The following is an 18,732-nucleotide window of genomic DNA, read 5'->3' on the forward strand; positions in this document are numbered from 1 at the left end:
ACAGTAACCCAATTTGAAACGAAAGAAATAGTAGAAGCGACCTCAAAAGACCGGCAAGTTTTGATTGATTGTAACAAAATTAACGGGACTTGGAACAAAGCTCTGCTTCTTTGAAGTTTAATAAAGCATCACCGAGTCCACCCGTCAACTTCAGGCCAGTTTTCAATGCATATTAAAAAGTTTATTGCCTCGTATTTCACTGATTTATTTGGGTGTACCGACGGTAATAAAGTTTTGGGATCCAAAACCCGAAAAAGGGGCATGAAATTTCAGCATCCGGTGGCTAGAAGTTAGAAAACACATGAAAGTTTCGCTAGCACATTTATTAGGGGATCATGGAAAACACAGGACTTGTTGAAAACGCATAACTCGCTTCGCTCGTTTAGCAGGTTAAAGACGGTGCAAAGGATGCAAAGGGCAATAAAAAGCGTTTTACAAATTACAAATGTTTATTATCGTAAGTGGCAGTAATAGTAACAAATATCATAATTTGTAAACTAACATCAATTCTATTAGTTATGAAACATTGCACAGATCGTATTTACAATTTAAAATTTGAAGAACTGAAATTTTGAATTCCAATTAGATATTTGCTATTATAAGAGACTTATGAAACTCTGTATGTACCTATTTACAATAGTGAATAAAAAATTGTCTACAATTATGTACAGCGGTGGTGCATTGTACCACACGAAACGACTATTTCTGAACTTAACATTCAACATATAACAAAAAAAAAACATGTGAAAATAAGAAAAGTCAACTCCTCTCAGTCATTCTAAAAAATATCAGATCACTCGACAGTCTTAAACAAATATAAATATTCTTAAATAACTTAATTAATACTTTAGTTTTGCTTCGGCGGCTCTTTATCGATTCGCATATCGTCTATTTTTGCGACTATTTTGAGCGCCGGCCCCAGCTTCATCGCCATCGCTGTCATCAAATGGTCTTCTTTAAGTAACATTAAAGCTTGTCCGTCGATTTCTTGGATTAGGAAGTCTTCAGCATAGTCAGAACAACCGGGTAAGTTTTTGATAAAGTCGCACACTTCTTGTACCTGAAAAGGTGTGTTTGATTGGGGTTGAAGCGGGTGAAGTGCGAACTTACGGTCCATTTGAGAGGATCGACTTTAGGAGTGTCGTTTTCTGAGCCGCCATTCGGACTAAGGCTACTTTCAGCGCCGGAGGCTCCAGAGTCCACGTCCACTTCCATGCCGTCTTTATCCCAGTTAACCTTTTTGTCGTCTTTGTATTTCCCACTAAATAAACATAATTAGAGGGGTTGGATTATTGGTGAACACGTTACCGAACCTTTTAGCGCAAGTCAGAGAACAGAAGCGTTTATTTTTCTTGAACTTTGCGCGTAGATCCACTGTCCCGCACGCCTCGCACTTGGCCATTTCACCTTTAGGCGACATCCCGATTCCATTACTGGAGGGAGAAGAGGCTCGTTTCTTTCCTAGAACAAAGGGAAGGATCTCAATTATAGAAAAACAATCAATAATGAAAATGAATCAATATTTCATAAATTATTTAAAATTCCCAAGCTGACGTAAGAACCTTGAAACAACCGTACTTTACAGTCATTACGCATTCCTCCCATAACTTACTTGGGGGCTCATCGGATTCTTTATCACTGGAAGACTGCGTTGGTTTCAGATCACCCATAAGAGCACTTCTGGTCACTGGGAAGGGTTCTGACGATTCCTGGATCACGAAATCTTCGATGACGTGAGTTAGGACTTGCGGTTTTACCATGGCCTTGGGTGGACACCGCTCTTTCACTTCTTCAGCTGTTGTGGCTATGGGAAGACCATTTTCAGCCACGGCTGTACTCGAGGGTTGCGTGGGAACCGTACCTGGAATTGGTACCGGTTGGACGCCCGTGGATTCGGTACCGGCGTTCTGGGGGAGCTTTGGGTCGGCGGACGGAATGCCTTCTTTGCTTTCGGGAGCCGAAAGCGCCGCTGAAAGGGGAATCGAAAGGAAAGTTAGTTGTCAGTAATGGACTTTCTTTCGAATTTGGCGCAACAACAATCGAGCAAAAAAATTATAGGTTAGGTTCAACTATGCAACTCTGCAGTGGCGTAGTGAAAATAGGAGACTTATCTCAATTGTTGAGCGCTTTTCACGCACAATTTCCGCCTTTCACACGTTAGAATTGCTTTTATCGCGACTTTTTTCAGTTTTGCGTCGCACCTAACTTCGCAGTTTAAATTTGGCGCAATTCTATTGGTCACTTGCGCAGCAAACTCGTTACATCAACTTGTCAACAAAGTTTGTAGGTTATGTTTCAACCCTCCGAAGTTGAATATTTACCATCGCTTCCGGTATCTTTGGTTTCTGTGACAATCGCGGTGTCATTTTGCCCGTCCATTTGCACCGGTGGTACAGTTGGGGGCAGTGCAATGGGAATTGCTTGTGGGGTAGTTCCAGGCTGGAGTTGTTGAGTTGCTGAGACTTGCACCGCCGTGGGCTGCGTGGACGTCTGGATTTGCCCAATTATTGCACCAGTAGGCGTCATCTGAGTAAGTTGCTATAAATGAACGGAAATAAATGTTTTGTTGCGTTTGATTTGTACGGACGTACCGAGTGTAGCATGCCCATGGACATGGGCTGATGGGTCACTGCCAAGTTAGATTGTAAGGGTAAACTCTGTTGGATGGTTCCTGGGAGGGTTTGTTGAATCGCTTGTTGGACCTGTTGGGCCCCTGCTTGCGACATGGAGACAACTGGCATGATGGGACGGTCTCCCGTCAGTTGTTGCTGGGGAATGCCTTGGATTGTTTGCACTGAAAAATATCAGGAATAAAACCATAGCAATATATTGATTAGTTCCCTGAATCAGAAAACTTGGCTCTTCTTATGTAAACATCCATGACTCACTGGATGCATAATTAACTTTTTATTGTTTTCCTTATCATAAAAAAATGTACTTACTCATCATGGGCTTGGGCTGTATGTGCTGCGGCTGCCCTTGCTGAAACTGCAACTGCTGTTGAATCGCGTGTTGTTGAATCGCCTGTTGTTGCATCAACACTTGGTGGTTCTGTTGCTGCGTTGCTTGTTGCTGCGCCTGTTGTTGCGCCTGTTGCACCTGTTGAAGCCTATTCTGGTTGTTGATCTGCTGACCTTTATCTACCGTTATCGGGGACCCTGGCGTTACCGGGGTCATCCCCGTTGACGTACTCATGACCACCATTCTAATACAAAAATTCACTAACATACCAAAGTGAACTAAATCAGAAAAACTGTCGAGAGGGGAACGAAGTTGATTCTAATCCTTCACAAATCAACTCAGAGATCTCGCTTTGCTATACGGAATGACGTGCGCGTCTCGATCAAGACCAAAACGCGCCGCCGGCCGCTTCTTACAATTATCGAACAACAGTAAGAAGGACCAATTCCAGAATGTCATTCTTAGATACTTACTTATTCCCCACTATGTGGTGTTGCTGGATGTTGGCGTACGGTTTAATCTGCGTTTGATTAGAAGCGTCGGCTTTCGGCGCCGGCGACGTCCTAATCTGAGGCGCTTTCGTCCTTATCCTCGTTCCGAGTTTTCCACCCATCGACGCCTAAAATTCTCCGTCAAACCCGTCTTGACCACAACCACCAAACTTACCGGTGTCTGCGCCGCAATGGTCTGCGTCGAAACCGAACTAGCTGGCCTAATATTCGCCGTGTTCGACGGTAAAATACTCAAAGGCCTCGTCGTCGGCTGCTTCGGCTGGATATTCTCGTTCGTCGGCCTGGGCTTGTTAATCTGCTGCACGTTTCCTTGAGTAGCAATCGTGGCTAAAACAAACAGTCAGAAAAGCAATGGGGTGAAAAACACTTACGATTTTGTTGGGTTTGGATCGTGGCAGCTTGGGGGCTCTGTTGGATGAACATTCCTTGAGCCGGGGACCCATCTGGAGGATTCCCTCGGATGAAAATGGGGTTGGGGGCGATGAGAGCTTGAGATTGGATGCCGTTCGTGGTCCAAACCTGCTGGAGACCGTTGAAGTGCCAGGGAGCGGCGAACTGCATCGGTTGGCCTCCGGGCTAAAACAACAAAAGTTAGTCTGAGTTTCGCGGTGAAGGAAAAGAAGAGAGAAGTACATCATCACCCATGTAACGTTTGTAATTTTTGTGTTTCATTGTCTGTGTTTACAGAGCCAATAACACACCGGTCAAAGAAGCGAGGTTTTGTCGCGTGGTTTTATGGAGTTTTTGCGAACTTTTTTGACACGGTGTTGTAGTTTCGTCAAATGGGGCGTCACGATGAAATGGGGGCAGAGATCTCAAGGTTCAATTAGTTTTATCTGTAATGTGATAATACCTTGCGCCTCCACCCCCAGATAAGAGATCCAAACTACTGCAGCATTATCAAAAGTACCCTTACTTGTATAGGACTGATAATTTGGGCAGTCGGCTGAGAGCCAAGCATAGCTTGCGAAACCTGTACGCATTGTCCTTGTTGTGTTTGCGCGACAGCACCCGTACTACTTGCCACTTTTTGCATAATCTTTTGTCCGGCAATAACCTAAGAAGAAATCCAATCACGACCTTTCTTTGAAAGTATGTGTACAAGTTTCAGACTTGTGTTACTATCAAAATAAACAATTTTTCACATACTTTATGCATATCCTGTTGTTTCTGTTGCGCCACCTGTCCGTTCCCTGCCGCCGAGTGGTTCGGAAGAATGCTCGGTTGGGAGCTGATCACTCCCAGTTGACTCAACACCAGCGTCTGTTGATTCTGGGTCGTCGGAATCGTCGGTATCGTCGTGTATCCAGGAAAAGTAGCTACGTAGTTATCATTAGACCGATACTTCGGATGATTGATAGAAATTACCTGCTTGACTTCCTTGCAGAACGTGCTTTCCTTGCGCTGTCGTTAACATTTGAGGAGTCAGCTGGTTTCCTTGGAACGGCTTCGTAATCACTTGTATTTGCTGCGGGTTAATGCTAGGATGTAACGCTATGTTACTGGGCATTATAAGCTGCCCTTGTTGAGTATTATACACTTGTGGCAAGTAAGTTGGGTTTTGGAGAGGCTGTTGGATCACTTGAACCCGTCCATGGCTCCAATCAGCACTGATTTGTTGTGGATGCGCTTGACTTTGTTGCAAAGGCGACATGGTAGTGATGGTGGCACTCCCAGTTTGGGCAGTTGTTAGAACCTGACCTTGCGTCTGGATAACTTGCCCTTGTTGAGCGACCTGTTGGTGCATGGAGGCTCCATGCTGCGGAGGACCCATCGAAGTCGCTGTTCCAGCCACAGCGACTTGCTGCAAGTGTGGGCTCTGTGCCGGGGCTAAAGCTTGCTGTTCTTGCTGTTGTAAAGCGACTTGTTGCATCTGCTGTTGTTGCTGCTGCTGCTGCTGCTGTTGCACCGCTTGAGCCTGCGCTTGGGCCTGAGCTTGAGCTTGAGCCTGAGCTTGCGCTTGGGCTTGAGCCTGGGCCTGAACTTGAGCCTGAGCCTGAGCTTGAGCTTGAGCGTTAGCCTCCGCCATTTGCTAAAGAACACAATTTAGACTATGACACACTTGAACCAAACTCGATCTTACCTGTTGCTGACTCTTCATTTCACTCATATTGTTCGCTTGATGGTTCGTTTCTTGTCTCGAATTGTCGTGGCCTCTGTCCAAGTTCAGAAGAGTGTTCGCAATGTCATATTTACAGTCATCTGCTGTAATATCGTGAATGCCGGCCTTCTGTGCTAAAGTCTCTAAGCGTTGTAACGAACTACTCGCGGGTTGATTGTTATTGCTTTCGTCGCGTTGAGTCGACTCCGGCTCTTGGTTGCAAGGCTCTTCTTCGTTGTTGTTGAACTTTGACTGTTTACTTGAGGGACTTGTGTTGGTGGAGTCTTTAAGGGGTTGCTTCTGCTGACTATCAGCCTGCTGAAGGCTGTCGTAGTGCTGAGACCTGTAAAAAGTTAGGTGTTAATAAAAAAACGTACCAGCATCTCATTCCAACAAAAGCGCCATTCCCGAGACATGCGACATTTGTTAGCAGCAAAGGGTTGTTGTTTTACAAGCGCACACATCAAGTGCTGGAGGCGGATGTGTGTACTAAAATTACCTCGACAAAGAGCACACAGGCACGTATAACGTCCCACAACACCATGAATTTTGCAAGTTGAATTCAATTTTACGTCCAACCCCAATAAAAACGGTGAGAATTCGTTCCGCCGTTTCTAAAAACTCATTTATGACGACCGGAGAAAAACTCCACAATACCTGCCAGAGTTTCATTAAAAAAGCGCTTTCTCGATACCGAAATTAGCCACTGGGGAGTGATAAGTTTTCCCGGAAAAGACTTTCTCCGCCGCGTGACCAAACTGATTTGAACCAATTGCCATTTTTTAATAAAGTGGATTTACAGAGTGGCCATTAGAAACATCTGCCGCGTTCATAACCGAAAATGCGATTCGAGACAAAGAATTGCCGACTGGAAACGGATAAAGTGGAAATTGTCGTTTCTTCAATCGAATCGCAAACTTAGAGATGTTCATTAGTACAGTGGAGTAATTGAGACAAGTTCTGAAGCTGTTAATTATTCATTTTGTTTCGAGTCGCTGGAGAACGGATAAATGAATTTTAATGCTACTTTCACTTCAGCTGGCGCAGACAAAAGGTCTGATTATCTCAAAAATGCAACAACTGCAAAAATGTCTACAAAAACTGGATCTATTTGTATACGCCGCTTTGTTTGTAACTGAAATTAACAAAATTTTGCATGATTTGCTTGGTTTAATGAGAATTAGTGTGACGGAATATGGTCGCCAGCAGCGAACACGTTTAACGGTTTTCGATTTTCTGCCCTATTGAATATTAACATCGTTCAGTTTTTAATGTCCTGAATTGCATTGCTCTATTCAAATTTATATTGCAAAATCATAGAAGTGGAATTTTAAATTCCGCGCCCACAACATTTAGCGGTAAATCCTAAAAGCACTAAATTATTCCAAGAGTTAACCTCACATTTAAGTCAGGGTGACGTTAAGTTTCAAGCAAACTGTGGGGCGCGAAATTTGAACACTAAATCTTCATTGATGATTCTAGTTCTTTTGATTTTTGGCGCAGACGCGAAATCCGCTTGTAAGACCTGCAGCGTGTAGACATCTCATAAACAAACTCTTAACTCCGACTCTATCATTAGCGCTCGTCTCTTTATCGCAAAAAATCGTCGGTCGTATCGTACATTTCGTCGTAAAGAAGTAATTTGTAATGATTTCCATTAGCGGTTTAATATGCCCATATTGAAAGTATTAACAAGGTAATACTGTATAATATTATTACACCAACGTCGCGCTTCTTTCTCTTAGTATTCCATGATCCTCGTTTTATGAAAGCATCAATCATTAAAACGACTACACATTAATATTCGGCCTCCGTACGCGGATGTTGGGGTCCAATGCAATTACCACACACTTGGCCTGAGGGAACTGGCGCGCTTTTTTCCCATTTTTAAATCTACCCTTAGTTTGCCTGTACAGATAGGAGCGAGCTAGTTACTCTTATTAGATTTGTGTGGCTATCCTGCATCTATATAGGCTATTTATTTTAAATCAGATTCGCCAGCAATCGCTACGTGCTTGGAATTTTTTGGGACTTACTTTTTGAGATACGTACGAACACTGCGGCCCCGAAGCGGTTTTTTATACACTACTCTGAATCTGGGTGTGTTGGATTTCACCATAATTCACGAAATTCTTCAACTAATTTCAAGAGTAAATATCCACGGGTTGGCACGCCGGTTCACGTCGAACTGAAATGGTACTCGTTGGCTCGTTTTATGATTTAATGGCACTTTCAGAAAATGGAGTCTGGTCAGGTCTATAACTTTAAAATACGGCTGTTTCGGGCATCCCTAATAAACCCACAAGGTCGAAGGATGGTGGTATAATATTTATAGCGCGTTTTCACACCAAGTGGCAGGTAACGTTTGTACCTGTACAACCCTTCCACTGCATGAATGTAATTAACTGTCTTTACGAAGTCTTGACGGATTTCACAGTTACACGCCTACAGGAGATGTCTTTTTCTTGTTATGAAGTACAGACAGCTGCTTCTTTCGGGTTATAATTACTTCGGAGCGGAAAAGTTGGATTACACTAATTGGATTTGGATGACGCTAATTCGGAATTAGGGGCTGTAGGTGTTTTTACAGGACAAAGAATGAAGGTCGTCGGGGCTTTACCCCCATTTATGGCCCAAAGTGGCTGTTTTATGAGATATTTTCCATTATCCGCAATAAAACCTACAGACTCTTATTTAATCTTCGATTATGCAGCATTTTTGCTCTCTGGAATTTTTTCTCAAAACCACGCATATCATTCATTTTGACATATCAAACGGAGCTAATACCAACGTGCAAAAACAATGCAATCTTAAGTTTCAGGCACCATCTGGTTACCCATTTTGTGGCCCTTAAAATGTGCATTTCAGACTATTTTAAGTGACATTTCCTTTGATTTGCCCTAAAACCTTAAATCTTTTTTAAAGCTTCCATTATCATCCTTATTAACTCGAGTTTTGATGGCATTTTTTGTTCCCTTTTTGGGCGTAAATTCGTAAATAACGGTGTCGCAAGAGGCCTTGAAACTTATTGTGTTGGCAACCCCATTCAATTTATGGGAAGTTTCTAAGCAGCAATAAGAAAAAAATATCAATGTTGCCACCACCATAACCGTGTTTGTAATTATTCATTGCACACACCGTTCCTGGAATTGGGGCACCGCCGCCGCCGCAAACCGAATCTATAGTTTCTTCTGCGGTTATTCCCACAAATGTCGTCAATACATAAGCATGACGTTTAAATCATTCTTTATTCATTAGGCTTCAGTTTCAAGGCTCAATAAAATACGTATTATCATGGAATTGCTGCAGGGGCGGCATAATTTTTCAAGCCCACATCAGTTTGAGTGTATTTTCTCATTCGTAATTAGGGCTAATGTGCCCATATCACAGGTGGCCTTTTACCAAAATTGCTTGTTTTTCAATCATTGAGATGACTAAAATCAACGCCTTTTTACCATCGCGACCCCTAAAATCGGCCTGTTTAGGGTAATCACCACCATTGTGTACATATCCGGAAAATTTCCATTTTCTAAATTGCTTTCTTGCTCAATCCCGTCATCTACAAAGCCTTTGCAGAATTTACAGGCAAAGAAAGAAGAAAGAAACCGGAGATGAATGTGCAGATTTGCAAATCTCTGGCAGGTCAGCGTATTTGTCCTCGAGAGGCTTTTTTGAAACTGGTGATTCCCCGGGGGGTGGAGAGCCATCATGACGTTGAAATATGTAAACCTCACTTTTGGGATTGTATGGAAATCGGAGTTTGTTTACGACCTGGTTCTCCGAACATTCGGCGATTCTCAGAACTGAAGACCAGTTATTTGCCCAAAATGACCACCCTCACCATTTTAAACCCCAATTATTTGTTTATACAGTGCGAGCAATAAAACTAGAACTCCATCCCCTCTGTAACTGCGTCTCTCTCCCTCTCCCCTATCCAACCCTCGTAATTTTCCTGTCGGGCGCACCCGGTGCACGAAACCTCCCCCGGGGTAGTGTCGGTGGTTATATCTGGGGGTGCATAGACTTTCATCCCCTTCGCCCCACCTCAGTCAAATCATCTGTCGCACCAATTATACTATTTCTCTCGCCTACGTCACGGGGATTTCTGGTTTGTTTTTTTTTTTCTAAGGGCGGATCACGGAATTTCATTAGGGGAGGAAAAAGCTTCCAGGTGGCTTTTTATGGCGGTATTAAAAAATGCATGATCAAAGGCAGCGGCGGGGAGCTATGAGAAGCAAACACGAATGGAGTAAATTAGAATAATTAACAAATAAATAAAAAGAGAGTTGACAAAATTCTGTTTTGCCCGGGTCTCTCGCCGCAATGATGATATTTGAATGCTTGTAAATACTTCACCTCAACATTGCGTATGTGCTCAAATTAATTGAACTGTGTGACAACAACAGTTGGTTGCGTCCAATGTTTTGATAAAATTGCCTTTATTTTTGTACTCGCGTCGCTTCTGCGATGAAAAAACATTTAATTGCGACGTTTCAACGGACGTAAAAGTCAGAAGAATTCTCCATTAAATTTCGGCCATCCTTTATGGTACCCGAATATGATTGGAATCTATCTTTCATGTCACATACATTATTTATATCCTTCGCAGCGGTTAAGAGCAAGAACATTATTCAATACGAAATTCAGGATGTCCTTATCGAGATTCCGAGAAATATTTCGTGTTTAGTTTCTGATCATGAACGAATTGTTGGGTTCTCGGAAAAAGACAAGACGGGGCTCGCTCTGGCACGAAGGTAGCGTGAAAATTGTAATTAGGGTAAGCTACGGAAAGGGTAATTGGCGTTTCCAAAACGGAAAAATGCCGATGCAAAGGTTTTTGGCAATTGAGACGACAAAGATGATTGACGGTAGGCGTTACTTACCGCCGGTCAACGGGTTTAGGGTTTTTGACCTGGTCAGACCGATGCTTTCGACCTGTCAATCTTCTCTTGCGGTCAAATTTTACGTTTACAAAAGGCAACGGAACGAAATGGCATGTGTATTTATGATGAGGTTTTCAGTTTTGTACGGTAGAAGATTGTTTGGGTTCTAAACGTCGCGCTTTACGATGGGCACTGAAGATGGAAGTGCCAAGTTTCCAAAACGTTTTTTATGCACAATTACAACTTACAATGTATAGGTAGTAAAAAAATGTAATTTTTTTTTTCACAATTTTAAATCAGTATTTACGGTAACTCCGCCACTGGAGAAGTGAAACTGATTATTGCCAGTAAATTTAGATTTCTGGGGTTGGTAAATCAAATCTGCTGTAATAATCCGTAAAAATGCCACCAAGTCAACTTTATGGAGTGAAGTTTCAAGACTAAAATGCCGATTTCCGTGCTCTCCCCGTGCCCATTCCACAAATGGAATTAATTAATTTCGGCCTCCCTAATTACCAAAACCACGGAGTTCTGGGAAGTTTCAATTTTCAAAGTTGGCGGCACTAACAGCGTGAAGTTCGTTCCATCGAAGTGCTTTCGAGAGTGTTGTGCAAAAAAGTGGCGTGTTTTAATTCAAAGTACCCCTTGAACAGCTTTTCAAATAAACTCATTTGTGGGAAAATCAAACAATTTGTGCAGTGCTGAAAGAAAGTGTAGACATAACCTAAAAAATCCATGATTGAGAGAATGTGCGAAGTCCATTAGATGGGGAAATTACACCCCCACCGCTCCCCTAGCTTTTATTTATTGTGCATTAATATTCAAATCGGGGTTGAATTAGTTGGTAACTGCAATGTCTGTGTTATAACCACCGTTGTTTACATCGCCAACTACGTTGTTTTTGTTTGATGTTTGTATTGCAAAAATGAGAGAGGAACCGGAATGCATCGATCTCATAATAATCTCGAAAATTACCTAACAGTTAATCAACCAAACCGATATCTCCGAACGCGACAGACACGCTCCGACTAGCGCCGTTTAAAGGGGAACAACCACTAGCACGAACTGCATCGGGAACTTGAAGCAGATGTACCGAAATCAAGTCAACTTCCCCCACTCTTGCTATAAGCATGCAAGAGCAACTAGACGCCGCGAGGCTTTTTGCTACTTCAGCGTCGGACTAGGTCAAGTTTTTCCATGAGATTCCTTTTAATTTAAATGAAAACAAAAAACCGCCGAGACGCAGATAGCACTAACGGAACAAACATGCATCAGACAAAGACAGTCGAAGCATTAGGCGCCATTTTGAATGCAAAAACCAATATGAAGGATAATGAAAACGTACCGTGTTCAATTTAAAGGTACAGTCATCCTCTTGCTGAGCACGTGAATTAAAGTGAAAGGAATAAAAGGAAAGGTGATAAAATAAAAGAAAATAAAGAAAAAACTGACCTTTTAGTATAAAAACCAAAACCTCTCCGTTCCATATCACGCGAAACTAAAAAGACACAATCACATGGGAGCAAAGGGTGCAAAAATGGAAAACTGAAGAGCGGTTAACACTGAAGAACACAGTTCCACACTTGGCCACTCCGAACACGCGACTGCGCCGCTCAGCAAGGATAGGAACTGGTTGTCCTTCACTCCTCCAATGAGGGTAAACATATCCCTACCTGAAACCCGATTGGTTGCCATTTGAAAATGACGCGAGGACGGGCGAGGGAACGGTCCTTCTCTCTTACAGAAATGGAAAAAGACGTCGTTGGAGAGATTGACGGGCGACCATGCTATTTCAAGGATCAACTTCTGTCATGGCGCGACTGGCGTTGCTATCTCTGATGCAATGCCGCGAGGTTAACATGGTGCACCTTACATAACCACCACCGGGAATATTCTTATTACCCTCATTAAAAAGATCGCTTTTCCACGAATTCACGATACTGCGAAAAACACACCCGCGATTTATCAAATCTGTCGCAATATGCAGAGAAGTGCATGTCAGGGATACATTAATTCCGAAAATGACGCCCATATCTTTTACATCTACGTGCAATGCTGTCGTTTGCGATAAAAGTTGCTATAGCTACTATCGAATTACTTTTCGTCTGCTGAAAGCTAAGATTCGTCACCACGAGCTTGAAAAAATTACATCTGAAGCAACATAACCAAGTAAACCGATTTTCTTCACACGAGAGTTTATCAGGATAACTTGAAGTCATGTCGTAACTAAGATTCTACAGAAATAGCAAAAAAGACGTGAAATAGTTGCAGCAAACATGGCACGTTAAGCTCGTTCCACACGAAATTTACGTTGAAACCGATCACCTTTTTTCGCGTCGTGTCGTAGCTAACATCGTCTTGATTCAAATATCAAGTTGGAATAGATATAAATATGATGAAACTTATGTTGTAACTGAAGTTTTCATTATCGATGTGTCAGATTAGTTGAAGGATCGGAAAAGTAGTAGTTGGCTGAAGATCCTATCAAATATCTTGTAATTAAGGTTGTTAACCATCCCAGTTGGTGTAAAATATGAGTAGCTTTCAAAACTGTTTTCTTAAGGAGTCACGTGGTAACAAAAAGAGTTATGAGGTGACACAATTAATACTTTAGATAGATTTACAACTTGTAAAAATTAACTTTTTAGAAGTAAGTGTCTAAGATACTTTCGATTTCTTAGGTTTTTTTTTTGAGCTTCTGGAAATTCTGTGAAAGACTCTTTGAATTCTTTAGATTTCCGAGATTTTTTAGATTCTGTAGGTATACTGTCTTGTCCCATACAGGTGTCCTAGAACTCGCGCCCCGGAGAGCAAGGGAGGGTGCCGACAGCAATACAGATGGTATAAATTTCAAAACGAAAATTGATTAAGTTTAATAATATTGGAGAGAGGATAAAAAAATAACAACCAATCCCAGAAGCTTATTCTAGAAGTGGAGAAAAATGCCATCTCAATTTCCTAGGCAACAAGGGTGTAATGTTCATCTGACCAATGAATGATAATTTGTGTCCATAGGTGCTGATTTTCAAATTCTGTTCAGCTTCGAGATTCGTTTTTCGTCTAAACTCGATTATTTTTTGAGCTAAAAAATTTTTATTTCGAAATTGAATTTTTGCTCGAGTTCTGGAACATCCTGTATATCTGCAATTGAATAATTGTTTCAGCTGCTAAACATGTTTTTGACTTTCTAAATTTCTGAAGTTCTATAAATTCTTAGGGCTCACAGTTCTTGAACTTTCTAAATGCATAGGTACTTTCGATTCACATTTTTTTTAGATTCTATAAATTTCCAATTTGAGGCATGTTTATTAACATTAAATTACTTTTATAGGTACATATTCAATTTTTGTTTGTAGTTTTTTACGTTATGTCAGGAAAAACAAGTGTGAACCATACTTTAATGTCATTACGATTGATGTTTCTGACTTCAAAGTTGACTTTTTGTGTAGAATATAAAGGTTATTTCACATTTGACGGTTGACATTGTCCAAAATTCTGACCAAAATTGTACTTAGATCTTAAATTTTGTATATTCCATAGATTTTGAAAATATTTCCCAATTTATCATATTTCTTCAATTCTGTAGATTACCAAATTACCAGAATTTTTTAAATTCCTTAAATTCTTCTCTAAAATTCAGTCCAGAGATTGTCAGGTCATCAGAATGACAATCTCTTAATCTTATTTTTAGATCCATCAATCAAATTGTCAATGTTTGACCGAATGATTGGCCATGCTTTGGTCCTTTTAAAGTTTATATTTTTGAGTGCCTTTAAAATCCTTCAAATGCTTGACAGATATTTTAAGCAGGTATATAATAATCTTCTGAAGATTTGTCGAGAGTCACTGAGAATTCCAGAGGTTTCCAAAATTTTCATGTTGCTCGTAAAAATTTTTGAATTATTTCTACACATTCTTAACATTTTCATGTGCAACATTATTAAACCTCAGACTTTTGGGCGTTGAAAATAATTTTACTCAACTTCTAGGATTAAATTATGTTCTATATCTGACAGCTGTCTGAAGCATTTAAAACTGTTTAGAAGATTAATTTTTAATCAAACGAGAATCTTCTCATTCATGACAGGTTACCTCGTTCTGAGCATTTCTGTATTGTATTCAGATTAACTTTTTCCAGGAAAAATATGGGAGGTTCTTAGTGACTAGGTTCTATTGTGATTATTTCTAAATTCATTTGTAAAACTAATGAGATTTCAAGGGAATATTTAAAAATGTGATTATACAGTACGGTACCACCCATTGGGTTTTTAATTTCATATGTCATTCGCTTCATTTGTTGTAGATAAAGTTGGTCATGGATGAATCAATCCAAGACAAATAGTTGATTTCGATGGCTTATTTAGAAAGTGTATTTTATGTTTTAGCAAAATAAGACTTGGCAATGTGGTCCCCTCCTGTATAGACAAAACATCAATCCCAAAACCATTATATTCCAGGTCCAGCAAACTGTGAAATTATCATTGGATTTCCACTCAAATTTGATAGTCCGTTTTTTTCATTTAATTTGCCAACTGACGAGTTTAATAACCACACCGTTGATGGAGATTTTTAAATGTCAGCGTAATTTTCACCACGCCATGCTCGTTCCCGACACCTGTTGTTACGTAAATGGCTGGGACTTTCAAGAGCAGTATTAAAATGAATAAATATCGTGTCTGGATCTTTTATTTATCGCTTCCTATACCGTGCGATGTAAATAATTACCCAGCTAAATAAAATATGTGCATGCATAATTTCCCGCCTATGTTCAAATTATCGAGGTTCTACTATAATAAACTTTCACCCAATCGAATTAACTTGTAATATTTAACTTCGATTATCTCCGCCAATAAAATTCTCCATGCCTGCACTCGTTAAACTCAAGCAATAATTCTTCCCATTACGAAACAATTTCTTAGCGAATTCTCTCCCCATAATCTCCCTCTCTGCGGAAAAAATGCGAAATTCTCCCTCGAACAATATTTTACCGTCAGTGTGGAACGCGCAAAACTGATCACGTAAAACAGCAATCAGAGATGCGCTCTTGTGTTCTTTTAACGGCAACCGTAGCATCATTAACGGAGGCATCAATCACCGCCTCCTATGATGATCCACCGCTAGTCACTGATCTATCTTACGCTTCCAGGAAGAATACGTCGACTCCCCTCGCTTCTACGCAGGTTCTTTTGATGTCTGACATCGTTTATTATTTTAAGCGGCTCGTCGCTTATTGGAACAAATTATTTCATGAAAATAAATGAGACTGCAAGGTTTTATGGTGTGCATCGGGAAAGTCGGATGATGCTCGGACCTAATTAACAGTTAACCCATAAATTCACGATTTAGTAGTAGTGCACGTCTAGATGTAGATATATGTTTTGGTACGACTGCTACATCTAGCCAGAACGTACTTATACACCTGTCTAATCCTAGCATAATCTGATACATGATAAGATTTCAGTGTAAATAAAGTCTTATCACAAAAGAACTTCATTGGATTAGCTTGAGTAAATACAGTGTGATTTATTGATGTGCAAACGGAAGAAATTAATTCCAATCAATGATACAGATATCCGCAGATATCGCACCTCATTTACTTCAAATTCACTGTGAAGAATTTTAATCGAAGAATTCCTAAGAGTACTTATGGTAATGATATAGTGGTACATAAAGTACCATTTCCTCTCCGACGAGTTCATTAATTATTGCGGCGCGCCGTTTGCTTTTCTTGCAGGAAAAACGTAGAATGGGTGGGAAACATTACTTCCCGCACTAGGTGTCGAGAACCTCCCCCCTTTACCCTAACCTACCCTACACATATCGCAAAAAGAATCGATATAGTCATCACCGTAAATCAAACCCTCACTTATCTTTGGCGCACGCACTTTCATCCCTCGCACGGCGTACGTTTTTAGCACGCCCAGTATACTGGGGAGCGCTCCCTTCGGCTGACTCAAATCCCTTTTTCAAATAGCGCGGACATTTTCTCCCTCGCCTGGATATTGCATTCCTGGAGGAGCAGCGTGCGTGGTGGTGCGTTATCGATCCATGCCGAGGGCGTCCAATCAACGTTCGCGTCGGAGGGGAGCATCATCAGCGGATCGCCGGCTCTCTACTGACGTAATAAGTAGATTGGGCTCGGGAGGAATTGGCTTTTCTTTGACTCTATGGATGGGACGAGTACACGCGACGCATTCTTATTCGGTCTTAAAGGATCAGGGGACGAACTAGGTGCTAAGCTCCTGCAGGTGCAGCGGGGGATGAAAAAATTTCAATATGTGGTTGTTTTAGGGGTACTGTACTTGCACCCTTGCTTTGGTACAGTGCAGGAAATTGCATTATGCAGCCCCGGGAAATTTTTATTTCAAATCACAACTTTACAAGGGGTGTTTGGAGGGCTTTTTTACAAAAATTAAAGCAGCCACTTCTTTTTTAACCCCAGTTTAATTAAGTGTAATCCCTTCTCACGGAAATCAGCCTTTCAAAGAAATTAGACAGGGTGTTCATTAAATAATTACGAAACAATTGAGAAATCTTACCACGGAACCACGGGTCTCTTTAATTTTTAGTAGATCTAGTTATATAACCAAATGTATTCAAAATTTCAACATTCTGCCTCATTAAATCTGGGAGAAAATACTAATTGAAATAGGTATCATTTCGGTTGCCAGAATTAATTATGAGATTCTATTCTAATTCGGTCCAATTTGAAATTTAATGCCAACCTACAAAATCTAAATCACGAATCCCGATATTTATTTATTCAAGGTGTTTGCAGAACGATAAGTGCGACAGCTTGGTATTGGTGAAACCAATTAGTAATTACAATAATTACAAGTGATTGGTTACTTGGGAACATTTAAACACAGAAATTTAAAAGTAAAATTCTCACCTGTTCGCCGGTTCCACGAAGGCCCCCAAATCGTGTCTTCAGGTATTCTCCTCGGTCAACGATCCTGGAAAAATGTTATTGTAATGCATGTAATAGAAAACCAACTTTTATATTCGCTGAAACTTTGCAACCGCCCCTCGTATCCTCGGATCGTCCAAACAGATAAAGTTATTAATGACCATTTCACGTTTCATATCACCACGTTTAATCTCAACTCCAATTACCTCCATCTATTCCAAAACTGACAAATTTCATCTCCCATAAAACCACCCATTTCACAACTACTGGTCCTCCCAGCGAGTTCGTGCAAATTACAAAATTGCAATAAAGTCGCTTTTAAACATGCGCCATCAAAAAGGGTAAACCTGCCCTTGGGAAATATGTCATATGTTGTGTTGCCTTCTCTATTCTTGACATGCAAGCATGAAATGAGAAGACGACGTCGAAATGAAAAAGAGAAGGATGGGACGTTTGTTCCGAAAGTAATGTGGGATTTATATTCTCCCCTGTAATTTCGTTTCGAGTTTGGTTTTCTTAATATTCTGAAAGGTGGCCGTTTTGTTATTTTATATTTAATTAGAAATGGAAATTTTCTTCTATTCATGCCACGTTTTTAATGAGCGGGCGCAATCTGAATTATTGACGAGGGAAAGTTTTCTTGGGGATGATGCATCGGGTGGAAGGTAATCAGCTCGTTCTCCAACATTTTATTCTGAGACCTTTTAAGTTTTTTAAGTTCGATAGTTTTCAAATTCTACTTCAGCAGAACTTGAATTTTGAAGTTGCGAAATACGAAAACCCATCAAATTCTACCCGCAAAATTTTGAAATCTTTATTATTCTACATTTTCTTTAAAAAAAAACCCTCAGATTTTGTGGTTTCAAACAGAAATTCAGCTTCTCACTTTCATGAACTTTTAAACAGTAAAGTTCCTCAAATTCTTAAGAAAACGTTAAAGTTGTTGAATTCTAACGTTTAATTCATTTTCAGTTCCCACATTCACGGCCTCAGAAGAGAATTCAATGCCCTAAATTTTTATATTCTCAGAATTCTGCATTCTCCTTGTCCAAATTGCAGAGTTACTTTTCGGACAATAATTTTTGCATTCGTAAAGTTGGGATTTCTAGTTCTCACTTTCCCAAGGCTTAAAATTGGGATTGTGTTTCCAGATTTTGATATTCTCGCCAGTTTCATGAACTTCTTACGGTTTCTCGTTCATTTTTTCCCAATTTTTCAGATTCTTATATTTTCCGCTCTTTAATAAGAGTTTAGTTTAAAATTTTCACTCGTAATCTAAAAAAAAAAGTTCAAATGCTCGAATTCTAGAGCACTGCTTATTACTCTAATTGTACATTTTGGAGGCTTCACATTGGAATTCTACTT

General features: G+C 40.5%; 2 protein-coding genes across 5 annotated transcripts in view; one reads left to right on the forward strand and one right to left on the reverse strand.

Annotated features, from left to right (window-relative positions):
- Positions 1-430: 430 nt before the first annotated feature.
- Positions 431-12,036, reverse strand: LOC148175370 (uncharacterized). 4 transcript variants are annotated; one of them, XM_088035380.1, is made up of 16 exons: positions 11,910-12,036; positions 5,557-5,917; positions 4,842-5,505; positions 4,623-4,792; positions 4,390-4,530; positions 3,845-4,049; positions 3,628-3,800; positions 3,435-3,580; positions 2,943-3,211; positions 2,592-2,794; positions 2,322-2,538; positions 1,862-1,969; positions 1,613-1,804; positions 1,314-1,461; positions 1,111-1,261; positions 431-1,060 (listed from the first exon to the last, which is right to left on the reverse strand). In XM_088035380.1, exons 1-16 carry the CDS (start codon positions 11,942-11,944, stop codon positions 848-850), a joined length of 3,396 nt encoding a protein of 1,131 aa, XP_087891506.1. In that variant the 5' UTR covers positions 11,945-12,036; the 3' UTR covers positions 431-847. The 4 variants fall into 4 exon arrangements, with proteins under 4 accessions (XP_087891506.1, XP_087891505.1, XP_087891504.1 ...); XM_088035379.1 differs by having other exon boundaries at positions 1,613-1,969; positions 2,943-3,205; XM_088035378.1 differs by having other exon boundaries at positions 1,613-1,969.
- Positions 2,441-18,732, forward strand: part of D2hgdh (D-2-hydroxyglutaric acid dehydrogenase) — a 70,436-nt gene continuing 54,144 nt past the window's right edge. Inside the window, exon 1 of the mRNA XM_088035386.1 lies at positions 2,441-2,530. The gene's annotated coding sequence lies outside the window, so the exon portion shown is untranslated. The remainder of the gene's footprint in view (positions 2,531-18,732) is intronic.

The sequence above is a fragment of the Gnatocerus cornutus genome, chromosome 5 (assembly GCF_029298725.1).
Source record: "Gnatocerus cornutus isolate USDA-ARS CGAHR chromosome 5, icGnaCorn1.1, whole genome shotgun sequence".
Lineage (NCBI taxonomy): Eukaryota > Metazoa > Arthropoda > Insecta > Coleoptera > Tenebrionidae > Gnatocerus > Gnatocerus cornutus.

Excerpts from the sequence above, each read along its gene's own strand:
- LOC148175370 (XM_088035378.1), bottom strand. The coding sequence starts at position 11,944 with ATGGAACGGAGAGGTTTTGGTTTTTATACTAAAAG. Across the intron at positions 4,793-4,841 it reads TCTGCAAGGAAGTCAAGCAG|CTACTTTTCCTGGATACACG; the intron begins GTAATTTCTATC and ends ATAACTACGTAG. Across the intron at positions 1,970-2,321 it reads CAAAGATACCGGAAGCGATG|CGGCGCTTTCGGCTCCCGAA; the intron begins GTAAATATTCAA and ends TTCCCCTTTCAG.